Source organism: Balaenoptera physalus, assembly GCF_965194825.1.
Source record: "Balaenoptera physalus genome assembly, chromosome: 2".
Lineage (NCBI taxonomy): Eukaryota > Metazoa > Chordata > Mammalia > Artiodactyla > Balaenopteridae > Balaenoptera > Balaenoptera physalus.
In genome coordinates, this window is record NC_138883.1 from 174,863,796 (window position 1) to 174,878,591 (window position 14,796).

General features: G+C 41.0%; 1 protein-coding gene and 1 long non-coding RNA gene across 7 annotated transcripts in view; one reads left to right on the top strand and one right to left on the bottom strand.

The window, feature by feature from the left end:
- TRDMT1 (tRNA aspartic acid methyltransferase 1) overlaps nucleotides 1-13,937 on the bottom strand; it is a 71,013-nt gene extending 57,076 nt beyond the window's left edge. For 4 of the 6 annotated variants that reach the window (XM_082452908.1, XM_082452909.1, XM_082452907.1 and 1 more), the window contains exon 1: nucleotides 8,530-13,937. In XM_082452908.1, the coding sequence (XP_082309034.1) occupies nucleotides 8,530-8,593 (64 nt within the window). In that variant the 5' untranslated portion in view covers nucleotides 8,594-13,937. Of the gene's footprint in view, nucleotides 1-7,767; nucleotides 7,939-8,529 lie in introns of those variants that run through there. The other 2 variants (XM_082452911.1, XM_082452910.1) reach the window with 1 other exon arrangement.
- LOC309656471 overlaps nucleotides 1-14,796 on the top strand; it is a 518,263-nt gene that overhangs the window by 307,829 nt on the left and 195,638 nt on the right. The gene's annotated exons all lie outside the window — the stretch shown is intronic.

Genomic DNA, 14,796 nt, shown 5'->3' on the forward strand with positions numbered 1-14,796 from the left:
CAATAACAATGGAAACTGTACTGTAAGATTAAAAATGTTTTCTTTATTTTTTGCGTTTGTTCTTTATGTATTATTTGTGCGAAAAGTATTATAAACCTATTACAGTACTATATAGCCGATTGTGTTAGGTGGGTACCTAGGCTAACTTTGTTGGACTTACGAACACGCTCTAGGAACTGAACTTGTTCGTATGTAGGAGACTTACTGTATTTATCTAGCTAGCCAAAAAAACCACCGTCCTCGGTGTTCCATCTTGTTGGTCCTCTTCTCTGTACACTCGCATATAGACAGAAATAAATCCCCGTCTCCAGTCCTCTCTCCCTCAGCCCAAAATGCACAATTTCCATGGGTCCCAAGGAAAACTCAAACTCTGTAACTCTAAAATGGAATCTATTATTTCTCCCCTACAATCTGTTAAATCATCCAAGTCAGAAATCTGGGTACCTAACATCCCAATAACTACCAGGTTTTGCTGACTTCCAGATCCTGTATATCTTGTGAGTAAAAGTCTTCTCCATTTATTGGCTCTGCCTACATTCATCATCTCTCAACAATCACCTCCTAACTTACCACCTTGCCTCTAATCTCCTCACCCCTCCTGTGGTCATAGGGTAAAATTTCTAGAACATAACCCCAAAAGGTTCATTAACCTTCCTTCACTAATCAGACTTAGAAGATGAAAATCCAAGCACCTTACCAGGTTATACGTGGCATTTCATGATTTGGTAACTTGTAAGCACCTTCTAGTGTCTTGGAGCTTTTATATTGCAATAATATCTTAATACCTGCATGTATCCACATAGACCATGCTATTTCATGACTGTGTGTCTGTACAGAATTCTCCTTTTGTCTGGTACATACTTTCCCTTTTTTACTATCTGGAAAACTCCCAATCATCCTTCAAAATCCTGCTTGGTAAAAATATCATAACAAAATTGAACCACCAACGCCAATTATAAAAAGGAATATACCAATGGCAACATAAACAAGCCACAAAATTAATACAAATAACAAGCATATGAAAATGTTCAACTTCCTAAGTAACATCATCAATACTATTTATATATTATGTACCAGGAACTATACTAGCTCTATATATACACTGTTTCATTAAATCCTAACAAGCCTATAAAGTTAGTATTGTTATCCCAATTTTATCAATAAGGGAATCCAACACAACTAAGAGGAAAAAGCTAGTTACAATTAATGTGGGAAAAAGAAAAGGAACTAACATTTACTGAGTACCCACATTATTTTTCATTCATCAACTGTTTCATTTTACATTCATAATACCCTATGAGAAGGTATTATATCCATCTCACATACAGGGTACCTGGGCCCAGAAAATTGAATAATTTTCCAATATTTAGACAGCTAGTATGTGGCAGACCTGTCTTATTCCTAAATAATGGCATTAATTTTATCACTCAGAGAAACACACAGAGTAGTTCAGAAAACACTGGGACAGAGGCCACGAAAATGAACATGAAGTGGATCCAAGCTAGTAAATCTGTTCTCTAGTAGAGAAGGTTAAGTAAGCTTTCTAGGGAGTCAAGAGGGCAAAACGGAATATTCCACTCTCTTCAATGCCCTTCTCTTTTACTCTTCATTTTCATTCCATATCATCTATAGCAGCTGTAAATAATTATTTCCTTCACCAACTTATTCCTGTATAATTCAAATCTAGTCTGAAAGCTCTTTGACAACTTCAAATATTTAATAATCAGTTTCTCCTAAAGGCCATTTTTAACAACATATAATAACTTTCTATAACTTTATGATTTTTGATAATAGTTGCCCATATTTACTGAGCACTTACTATGTTCCAAGCACTATTTACTGCTTTATTTTTATTAATTCATAATCTTCACAATTCCCCTTTGAGGTAGGTGTTATTATTATCCTCTTTTATAGAAGAGGACACTGAGGCACAGAAAGTTTCATTTTTCCCCAAGGTCACATAGCTAGGAAGTCCTTCTGACAATAGAACTGTGCTCCTAATAAGAGACCTCTCCTTGAGCCTCTCCTACATAAACACTGTCCACTGTTACTCTCGCATGGAGCCAAGTAACAATGATTTAAGACCAAGCTGCTGTAAAAACAAGGTATCCTATTTCCAATTATTGGACACTACCAAATGATAGTCAGAAAGAGTTTAAGTATCAAATATTAAAAAGAATGATTTGCAAAATTTTTTAAAAACTATAATACCTGAAGGATTCCTAAAAGCAGTTGGCAAAGTTAATGTAAAATGGGAGGCATTTACTGCTGTTTCTTCCAAGTGAGTGGTTTCTATTCACTCTAAACTCCTCCCCTATCCTATCCTTTTGCTCTCTTCAGTGGACTTCTTCGTTGACTTCTCTAACTGGCTAATTTGGGAAGAATAAACTGGCCAGGGCTGCTCAGCTCCCCGCTCCTCTTGGGAATGCGCTACCCACAGGGAGCACACGTTCTGCTTGCTTCTCCAGCTGTGCCCGGAAGGTAAGCTGCCGACTTCTCTGGCTGAACATGAGTTGACCCACTTGGCCTTCTCACTAAGCTACATGCTCCAACTCAGCCTTTATTAGTAATAAAAATCATATAGATTTTGATTTCCTATTTGCCTTATTCTTCTGTTTTGTTTCTCTTTTTGTTCAGAATTAAGAAGAGGGGTACTATTTATTGAGCTCCCTAAAAAAACCCGATAGATGCGTCCTAACACAGAGTAAATTGGTCATCTATTCATTAACATGGGAGAAGTAATTTGACGTGTGGAATAGAGTACAGTAAGTCCCCTACATACGAACAAGTTCCATTCCGAGAGCACATTCGTAAGTAAGTCTAATTTGTTAGTAAGTCCAGCAAAGTTAGCCTAGGTACCCACCTAACACAATCGGCCATATGGTACTGTACTGTAATAGGTTTATAATACTTTTCACACAAATAATACATAACAAACAAACAAACACAAAAAATAAAGAAAACATTTTTAATCTTACAGTACAGTTTCCATTGTTATCGCTTGGCGCTTCTTAGCAGTACCAGCTACAACACCGCTGCTTTTACGCTTGCTTCCATGCTTGCTTCCAGACATCCTGGGCTTGAAATAAAGATACTGCACTACTGTACTCTATACAGTACTGTACAGTAAAGTACACAAAAGCACAACCACTTGTAGAGGATGCACGCACGTGACAACGAACGCCAGAGATGTGAACTAACTTACCTGATTGGACATGTGAATGCAACTCGCATCTTTGAAGGTTTGTAGGTAGAGGACTTACTGTAATAAATACTCTGCAGTGAAGTATGCATTCATTTTTCATCACATAAAAGAAAGGTAATTCTGTCATCCAATGGAAAGTTGGGATGCTCCTCTTTGAATACAAAAAATTCATTCTACATATTTCTTCCTTGTATTTCAAGTTCAGAGAAAAAACAATCTAATAACTCCCATAGATACCAAACAACAAATGATACATATTTTTAAATGGGACACATTTTTTGCCTTGCTTTAATTTAAATCTGACAATAAGTCATACAAGAATAACTGTGGAAAAATAGGCATAAAGAGGACATTTTTCAACCTCAAAGGATAAATATAAAAGAAAAAAGTTAAGCAGTTCAAATTTCAGCCCCTTACAACTGATGTTTCAAAACTACCCCTGGTGACATTCAGATTTACATTTCATCATAATGTACTTATCCCATTCAGTTATAAGCACACCAAATCACAAAGTAGTTTGGTAGAATCCCAAGTTGGAATATAAGTCATTGAGAAATAAAGACAAAAGAGATTCAGAAAATGAATAACTATGACAGGCCTATCCTTTTAACAGAAAATATTAAGGCTGGGTAATTCTTACTAAATATGAATAAGTATTATGTGGCTAAAACTCAAAACCAACACCTTGAAAGACGTTTCAAAATTATTTGGGAGGGCAAGACGTTTTGCTTTTAAGGCTGTCCCAATAGTTGACTAGATATATAATAGAAATCAGCTAGAGCTTTCCTTTATTCACCACCTTAAACCACATTTTACTCTTTCCCTGATATTATATTTTATGAGAAAAGCAGATTCTTATTTGCTAACCATTCATATTTGCAGGTGTCCTTGCAGGTTCCACTGCTATTTAACTCATGAAACTACTACTTCCACTACTTTCTGAAAAATGTTTTCACTTGGAAGATTCTCTAGCTAAAACTCTACAGGCTATGCAGGCATAAATAATATCAAAGTGGTAATAAGTGGTTCCTGTACAGGGGCAAATATGTATTAAAGAATGCAATGGCATTTACTATGCTTGTGGCCATCTAGAATCTTTACCTACGTTGCCTATTGTTCAAAATTTTGCCACTTTACGAGTCCCTTCTTCCCAAAACTGAAGCCAGAACTCACTCTCCCAGCTTTCTTAGTCTGGCAATGGGATCTAATGGCCACCAACCAACTGCATTCTCACATGACTTCAATTCAGAAATAGCAATGTAAGAAAGCAAATGAGAAAACTCATCTTTTTTGGTAAGAGAGGTGGTAAAGATGCCCCTTTCAGGGCAAAAGTGTGACAGCACTTCTAACCTCCAGTCCCCAGCATTCCTGGTGGAAGCTGTGATGTCAGTATGAGGACTCGTGGGGCCGTTGCCTGGAATGTGGTTCGAGTGGTGCCCCCATTCTCTTGACCTATTTGTTGGGTGTCCTGTAAATTCTGTGGGCTTCCAAATGCCCTTTAAAAAATTTTTTTCTGCTGATGTTAGCTAGAGAGTGGATTCTGTGGTTTGCAACTACGAATTTTGTATCATACAAAAATTTGGACTAAGCAAACTATGGTTTTACCAACGTGATGGTAGAGTGAATACCAATTCAATAACAAACTCAATAGTCCGCTACAGAGAACCTGTCACAAGTGTGCTTCTGTGCTAGAGGTGGTACAGGAACAAAGAAAAATACCACAGAACGAGGACTAAGTTAATACACGGACATGCAGATATAAAATAAAGTTAAAAGAAACTTAGAAGATACAGAAGCATCTATGTAGTTACTGCAGCAATACAATAGCATACTGCATATACACCTAAGGATGAAAAATGCTTATTGACGTATTAAAATGTCCATTGGGTTTGAAGAAAATCTGTCATGCTGCCAAAGAAATTAAATATACCTTTTATAACTACTAGAATTCAGTTATGTGAGAGAAAATATTTACAAATCATATACCTCATAAAAGATCAATATCCAGAATATATACAGAACTCATACAACAGAACAATAAAAAAGACCCAATTCCAAAATGAGCAAAGGACTTAGACATTTCTCCAAAGAAGATACACAAATGGCCAATAAGCACATGAAAAAATGTTCAACTTCCTTAGTTATTAGGGAAAATGGAAATCAAAACCACAATGGGATATTTTTTCACACCCATTAGGATGACTATTATCAAAAAAAAAAAAGAGAATAACAAGTCAAGAATGTGGAAATAAAGAAATTGGAACCTTCATACATTGCCCTTGGGAATATAAAATTGTGTAGCCACTAAAGAAGACAATTTAGTGGTTCTTCAAAAAGTTAAACACAGAGTTACCATATGATCCAGCAATTCTACTCCTCCGTATATATTCAAAAGAACTAAAAACAGGGACTCAGATACATACATATAAACCAATGTTCACAGCAGTATTATTCACAATAGCCAACAGGTGGAAACAGCCCATGGGCCCATCAACAGATGAATGGATAAGCAAAATATGGTATATGCATATAATGGAAAATTATTCAACCGTAAAAAGGAATGAAGTACTGATACATACTACAATATGGATGAACCTTGAAAACATCACCCTAAGTGAAATAAGCCAGACACAAAAGGACAAATATTGTATAATTGCACTTATATAAGGTACCCAGTAAAGACAAATTAGTAGAGACAAAGCAGAATAGTGGTCACCGGGGGCTGGGGGAGAGGAGATGGGGAGCAGTTATTTAGAGTATAGAGTTTCTGTTTGGGATGATGAAAAAGTTCTGGAAACAGACAATAGTGATGACTGCACAACACTGTGAATGTAGTACTTAAGCTACCGAATACACTTAAAAATGGTTAAAATGGCACATTTTGTTATGTATATTTTACTGCAGAAAAAATTTAGTCATAAACCTTATCTAGAAATTTGCCAAAATTTAAATTCAGTATTATTCCTGTTGGCTGCTTCTGATTATTTAAGATATAGATTCAATTAGTGGATCTAACTAGAAAAATGGCAACATAGATAGCATCGTTAAGAGGTCGGGTTAAGAGACCTAGGTTACAGGGACTTCCATGGTGGTCCAGTGGCTAAGACTCCGGCTTCAACTAAGATCCCACATGCCACGTGGGCAAAAAATTTTAAAACTTTTTTTTAATTAAAAAAAAAAAAGAGACCTATGTTACAATACTGGCAACACAGAGAAAGAAGACCTGCAAGCCTGGAAAAGAGAAGCAGGGGAGAGAGCAGGTTGAAGAGGTGGACAGAAGCCAGATCTCACAGGCCTACTAAGAAGAGGGGGCTGTGATTCTAACCTCAGAGGGAAACCACTGAAGCAGAGGAGTGACACGATCCAGTTTACTGGGTAAGAGATCACTTTGTTGCTATGTGGAGAAAGGATGGAGTAGGAAAGCAGAGTGGAAGCAGTTGCGAAGGAAGCAGGGGAGCAGTTGGGAAACTGTTTTTAATAATTTAAGTGAAAGATGATATAGCTTAGATTCGGGATGGTAGCAGTAGTAATAGAAATATGTGTACAAATTCGGGTTGCATTGACTAGTAGGAGGGAAAATATCTAACTATTTCATTAACCCCCCAAAAGATGCAGATTAAAATTATACAATTTCCCCTATCAAATTCACAAAGGTTAAAAATGGTAATACAAACCCTGAGGAATATGTAGTTTGAGGAGGCACTCAGAAACCTCTGAGAAGCAATCTGCTACGTTACCAAAAGTCTTTAAAAATTCTCATAATTTTTGACTTAGTACCTAGCACATAGTCTTTTATTAATTTGACTTCTAGAAAACATACTAAAGAGAAAAATCAAGGTTTATGCTCAATAATTAATTGCAGCACATTTATACTTGCAAAAAAAATGGGGGGAAATATCTAACATTCAATACTTAAGGAGTAGCTGAATTATAGCTTGTGATAAAGCACTACATAACCGTTAAAATCATGTTCATTAAGGGGTTTCAAGATATGGAGAAAATGCTGACATTATACAATCCTAGAAAATTAACTAAGAGAGCAAATAATGTTAAAGTTTTGTTCTGTTTTCCTACTGGTAAATTTTGGTATAGGAACTGAACATAGAGAGCCATCAAATAATTGGTAGGCAATAAAAATTTAAGAATCACTAACCTCTTCTAGAATCAAAACTCAATATATATGCTCAGAAAATTTATGTGCTCAACTCATTACATACTGTCCGTATGTTACGGTATTAGTCTCTTGTTATCTTTGGTACTAAAAAAAAGGAAGCAGGGAAGTTTCAGTTTTGCCGTTGTCATAGTAATTTAAGAATAAACATGTGCGTTCCAAATCTATTTGTCACTCTATACCTCCAGGGCCTAGCACAGTACCTGGAAAATAAGAGGAGCTCAATAAATATTTTTGAGTGAATATCACTGAAAATAAACCTTGCAGTTCCAACTTAGCACCAAAGAAATCTAAAAACCTCAACATGGAAAAGGTACAAAAAATCGTGACAATACTTTATAATATTGTGAGTGGTTACAATGTACCAGGCATTATTAAAGGTTTTCCCCACTTTTTCTTTAATCCTCATAATTCTCCATCTCTGAATTACTTTTCACGTTGTAAAACCAGGAAACAGGCTCAAAAATGTTAAGGTCACACGGCAACTAAGCTTGAACTCAGGGCTTCTGGCGCCTAAACGTATCCAGACATGAAGTAACAAGACAAGATGTTTCTTCTCAATGATCAGAACTGACCGGGATTTTTCTCCAGGATTCCCCTACAGTTCGGCTGAGTGTTCACTAACTTCTACGTGGCACTGTAGTTATACCTTTGAAGATTCTTCCCGCACCGGCAGAACCCAGCCCAGCGACCTCCCCTCCCCCGCTGTGACCTCCTCGAGGGTGAAGGACCGAGCTTCCACGCCGCTGGTGACAGCCATACCGAACTGGGGCTCGGCACAGGGCAGGGGGCTCACCCCTCCCCCTTTGGCGGTACCGTTTTGGTTTGACTTTACAGCCAAGCCTTGCGAATCAGGACTCACAAACTGGGTCCTGGTAGGTGCCCCGCCCTCCCTTCGGACCAGGCTCGAGGCGGGAGGAAGGGAGCGTCCGCCCGCAGGGGCGGCTGGGGCGCCGAGCCGACGGTTTCTATGACAACCGAGCAACTCCCCCGCGCGCGCGCACACACACACACACACACACACACACACACACATACACACAGTTTCCCCTGCAGTCTCCGCCCCTAGTGTCTCGCCGCTCCGCCCCTCCCAGGAGCCCGAGCTCTGACCACCAACAACGCGCGAGGGAGGAGGCGGCCTGTGCCCTCTTACCTCTCAGCGCCTGGTGCATACCCCCAATGCCGCTGTACAGCTCCACGACCCGCAGGGCCTCCATCCCCACGCCGCCGCCGCCGCCGCCGCCGCCTCGGAGCTAGGCCCGCCGGTCCCGTGGCTCCTCCTTCCCCCCGGCAGCGCGGCTCCCTCGCCTTTGGTTCCGCCGCTTTTCAGTACCCCCCGCCCCCTCCTCCTAAAAGCTCAGGCTCACGGCTTCACAGGACAGCGCGGGCCCCGGGGCTGGCAGAGGTTAGCGGGCGGACAAAGGGTAGAAAGCACCAAGGCCTCCCAAGTGAATGGCAGCCACTCCTTGGCCGGATTTACGCTCCATCTTCCTTTTAAGGTGTATTCAGGAGCCTTGAGAGGGAAAAAGAAAATCCTGGGCTCAGTAGAGGGGCAAAATCTGCCTTTGCCTCAAAGTGAATTAACACGGGTTAGAATCCAGAAAAACTTATTTTTCAGGCATGCTGCTTTTCTGTCCCTTGGAAGCCTAAAGCGTCCAAACCTTTCTTCCATTAGCCTTGAGCACGTACCACGTGCCTGGTGTTGGGCCCTAGCTTGAGTGATGGAGATAAATCAGCCTCTCGCCCAGAGAAGGTGCCAAGAGTTACAAGTGCAGAAATCAGCACACGTGCCCCAGAGATCCGGTGTGAGCTAACACAGAGGACGCCAGCTTAATTGTTAGCGAGGTTCATTCTGTTTTAGCTTGGAAAATACCCCCAAGATAGGAGATGCTGTTCATAGAACTATTTAAGTTACCAAATGCAAGTTCATGTGCCTGACGCACAGTGAGGCCAAATGATACTGAAACGTCTGAGTTGGGAGCTGAGAAAGGTTTATTGCAGGGTGAAGCAAGAATAGGTAGCTTGTGCCCAAAAACCCAGACCACTCCAAAGGATTGTAGCAAAGCCTTTGTAAGGGCCAGGTGAGGGAGGGGCGTCCCAGGGTATGTGATCAGCTCGTGCACAGTTCTCTGATTGGTTGATGGTGATCAATCCTTAGGTGCCAGAAGGTCTGGAGCTAATGCTCATGATCATCAAGTAGTTAATTTCTTCCATTTGGTAGTGGTTTTAGCATCTGAAAAACTCAGGAAATATGCATCAGATACAAATTATCTAGGTACTTCAGAGAGGAACTAAAGCAGAAGCTATGGGGGAGGGGGGTCTGTCCCAGAAAGGCCCCATAGTGTCCTGCTCGGTTACAATTACAGCCCTCCAAGTGCTAGGGCCTTGCTTCTCCAAGATGATCCACTGACCAAATTGTTAGAAGCTGGATTACAAACTAAGAAAACATGGTCATACCCAGGAGAAGAAATGGTCTCATTGTGAAGTGTTTTTCTATTGTTCCCGTTACCACCACACGTTCACTTTTTTTTTTTTTTTGCCTCTTGGTATGTGGGATCTTAGATCCCCAACCAGGGTTCAAACCCAGGCCCCCTGCATTGGAAGCACAGAGTCTTAACCACTGGACCACCAGGGAAGTCCCACACACGTTCACTTTTGTTAGGAGAAATTGAGGAGTACCGCTTGTAATAATAACTGATAGAAACATTCACATGTGCTAATGTAATGCTGTTAACAAATAAAAGTATGCCTATTGTGTCTCCGTTATGGAACCGACCCATTTTGATGTGTCCTGTGAAATTTTTTAACCGTAAATGTGTATTGGCCTTTGAATGTTTTTTTGTTTTAAGGGGGCTTCTTTTGGCTGCATTGAGTCTTAGTTGCTGCGCACGGGCTTCCTCTAGTTGCGGTGAGCAGGGGCTACTCTTTGTTGCGGTGCATGTGCTTCAGTAGTTGTGGCACGTGTGCTCAGCAGTTGTGGCGCACGGACTTAGTTGCTCCAGGCATGTGGGATCTTCCCAGACCAGGGCTCGAACCCGTGTCTCCTGCATTGGCAGGCGGATTCTTAACCACTGCGCCACCGGGGAAGTCCCAGGCCATTCTTCATTCCCCGGTGAAACATGATGTGGGCTCCTATACTGGACTGCCTACAGGAAGAGAATAGCCTGCTTATGCCAGTTTGAGTAATAAATAAATTACACTCTGATTTTACACAGAAAAAGAATGGTCTTTATGAACTGCATGGAAAATTAAAAAGTAGTCAAACGGAAATAAATTGTCAATAAATGCCCTCAAGAGAAGAAATCATATTCAGAAGAAATTTGAATTGGAAAGACCCAGAGAGCTCATCTACCACATGTGATGATTCCAGACACTTATTCCAGAATGCCTTTTACCAGTTTCTGATCCTCTAGCACGAAGATTTTGAGCTGCTAATGAGGGACAACGCGTACTTCACAGGGTAAGGTGTTTGGAGTTGAAGAGCTTGAATTATTAGAAAAACCTTCTTTATAGTCACCTAGAATCCAGTTCCTTTTAGATTTGCCCTCTGCGTTGATTTTGAAGAACTATCCCTCTTCTGTAATGAATTGCATTGTGGTTAAGACTATATGCTTGAAAGCCAAAGAGTGTAGATAAGAAATCGTAGCTCTGCCTCTTCCTGTGTGACTTTGGGAAAGTCACTTAACCTCTCTGAGCCTAAGAGCACATCTAAGATGTGTGAAAATAGAACATGCAACTGCTATGGGGGTTCAATGAGAGTTAAGAGCACTTTGCCCAGTACCTGGAACAATATAAATGTATATATGATAAATGGTATCTATATAATGACATTCTCTAAGTGATGCATTCTCAGTCCCTTCAACTGGGTCCTATGGCATGCCTCTGACCCCTGAAGTCAATCACACTCCAGTTTGGTGATGCCTGTTTTAGGAGCCGTAAGTGAACACGGGGCCCAAACAAGGTCACATTAGCAAGTAGAGTGGTCCAGATGGACACAGACATCTAAGGGCTCTAGGGGAGCTTATGGGAGGCATCCTGGGGTGGCCAGGGCTTGGAGCAGTGTGAAGTAAAGGCTGGATTCGGAAAGCCATAGCCATGACTGAGGGGCTGCTGAGCAAAGAAGAAGCATAGGAAGTCAGAAGGCAGCAGCACACATAATGAGAGACTCCCTCTTAGCTCTTAACTCCCAGAAAGACCATGGCAGCTGTGAAGGTGTGTCTACACATCTGGCAATCTCAGGAAAAAAATTGCTAAAGTGACCTCACCCAGGATTCATGAGCAGGTGAGACCTGTGATGGAGGTGACAGGAAACTTATTATTACCATCCGATCATTTATTGATTCTTTTATGTGCCAGGCACTGAAGAAACTTTTAATTAAAAAATTTTAAGGGTAAAAATCTGCCATCTATTTCTGACCATAAAAATACCAACAATAAAAAACAATTTAATACCTTCTCTCTAAGCATAAGACTATTTTACCAATTTCATTGAGCTACACTGGCCAGTAGGGTAGCCATTTGCCACATCTGTTGACTTACGTTTAAATTAATTAACATTAAATATTTAGTTCATCAGTCACTTGAGGCACATTTCAAATAGCACATGTGGCTGGTGGCTCAGCAAAAAGAGACCATTTCTGTCGTCACAGAAAGTTCTCTTGGACAGAACTACTCAAGAGTGATAGTCTCTTGAAGTTATGACATTCATGGGTAGCCCACCAATAATGGACAGTGTTGAAATGTGCAGCAATCACTTAATTACTGCATACTGAACACTGATTTAAATAAGTGCCCTAAAATATGGAGTAAAAGGAACGCAAGGAAAAGCAAACCTTGTAGCCAAACATTCATCTTCTTTCTCTGGGGTCCAGACACCTTATTCATAGACTGTCACAAAGGAAAAGAAACAGGAAATAGCAGATGTGTCCTATCAATGACATCATAAATTTCTAAGAGAAAAAGTACAGATGGAAAAATATGAACTTCCTGGAGTCTGGAAGGAGTAGTACTTTTCTGCTCTGAAGAATATTCTAGTGACTTTGGATTGTAAACACTATCTTACACTTACCTCAGAAGAAGAAAAAGAAAAAATGGTTTTTTAAATTGGAATCAAGAGGAAATTTCATGTTAGATTTTTTTTGCTGAAAAGCATAGAAACCACACAGTGTGCCTTATAGCTTTGCCATTTCCAAGGACTCAGTCATAGATTTTGACCTGGATTTTTCCCTTTGAGGCTCTTTCTGAAATTTCGAATCAAACAATGTTTTGCAGCAAATTTTAAAGATTACATTTTAATTAAATTAAAGACAGTGAGATTCTCTATCTTTAAAACTGCTTTCGGGCTTCCCTGGTGGCGCAGAGGTTGAGAATCTGCCTGCCAATGCAGGGCACACGGGTTCGAGCCCTGGTCTGGGAAGATCCCACATGCCGCGGAGCAACTGGGCCCGTGAGCCACAACTACTGAGCCTGCGCGTCTGGAGCCTGTGCTCCGCAACAAGAGAGGCCGCGACGGTGAGAGGCCCGCGCACCGCGATGAAGAGTGGCCCCCGCTTGCCGCAACTAGAGAAAGCCCTCGCACAGAAACGAAGACCCAACACAGCCAAAAATAAAAATAAATTAATTTTAAAAAACTGCTTTCATATGCTCATGGAAAGTTAGAGCAGGAAGGAACCTTAAGGACTATTTGGTCCAGTGTTTTTCCAACTGTTTTTAGATGTAGAATCTTTTGTTCAAACAAAATCTGATTTAGAATCAGGGCAGGGACTTCCCTGGCGGTCCAGTGGTTAAGACTCTGCGCTTCCACTGCAGGGAGTTTGGGGTTCGATCTCTGGTCAGGGAAGTAAGATCCCACATGCCACGTGGCACGGGCAAAAAATTAAAAAAAAAAAAAAAGTATAGAATCAGGGCAGAGAGGGAGAGGTAGCGTGAGGGTGCACACACACACACACACACACACACACACACACACACACACAGCTGTCCTCTTGTCGATACATGGATAATCAGCAGCCCAGAATCACCTCTCCTACTGCCATTGGTCTCCGTAGCTGCGTCTAAGTGACCCGGTGGGACATGGATTGTAAACCATTGATTTCATCCAACCTCAGTTTGAGAGATGAAGACACAGAGATCCAGAGGGATTAGGTAACTTGCCCAGGCCCGCAGGTAGGTGGAGAACAGGGAATTCCAACTCACTGGAAAGTCCATAACTTAGTACAAAAGATACTTCATCGGTTCTGCTGTCCCATGCCTGCTGGGCCCCTATCCCCAGATGAAAAGCCCAGGGGTCCAAACAAAAGCAGCCCTAGTCACCAGAATATGGTGCTTCCTGAGAACAGGTTGGCCTGAGGAATAAAGGCAACTTTGGAGAATTGTGAAGTGAACCTGAACCCATATAGCAATGCATGTTCTAAAGGTCAGGCAAAAAGGTTAATTTTGCTTCACCAAAGAGGATCAATCTCAAGGACTAATTACTAACATTTATAATAGATTCTCTGCCCAGTCACTCCTGCAAAGGCAGCTTGATACAGGGTAAGGAACATGGTCCTTAAAATAAACTGGTTAAAACTGGAAACAAACCAAATGTGCCTCAAGTAACAAATGAATAAACAAATGGTATAACTATACAAAGGAATACTACTCAGCCATAAAAAGAAATACTGATATACTTGAAGCATAGATGATTCTTAAATGAATAATGCAAGAGAAAGAAGCCAGACACGCAGAACTACATGCTATATGACAAAGACAAAACTAATGTCATGGAAAGATCAGGAGTTTCCTGGGGCCAGCACAAAGGAGAGACTGAATGCAAAGGGTCATAGGAGGATTTTTGGGGATGATACAAAGAGCTTTATTTTTTTTTCGATGTGGACCATTTTTTAAAGTCTTTATTGAATTTGTTACAATATTGCTTCTGTTATATGTTTTGGTTTTTTGGCCGCGAGGCATGTGGGATCTTAGCTCCCCAACGAGGGATCAAACCCACAGCCCCGGCACTGGAAGGTGAAGTTGTAACCACTGAACCACCAGGGAAGTCCCCAAGCTTTATGTTTTGATCATGGTAATGCTTACTTAGCCGTATACACTTGTCAAAATTATACATTAGAATTAATTTTATTGCACAATTATACATCAATAAATCTTATTCTTTTTATTAATTAATTAATTCTTATTTTTGGCTGTGTTGGGTCTTTGTTGCTGCACGCGGGCTTTCTCTAGTTGCAGCGAGCGGGGGCTACTCTTCGTTGCGGTGCGCGGGCTTCTCATCGCGGTGGCTTCTCTTGTTGCAGAGCACGGGCTCTAGGCACGCGGGCTTCAGTCGTTGTGGCACGTGGGCTCAGTAGTTGTGGCGCACGGGCTTAGTTGCTCTGCGGCATGTGGGATCTTCCAGGACCAGGGCTCGAACCCGTGTCCCCTG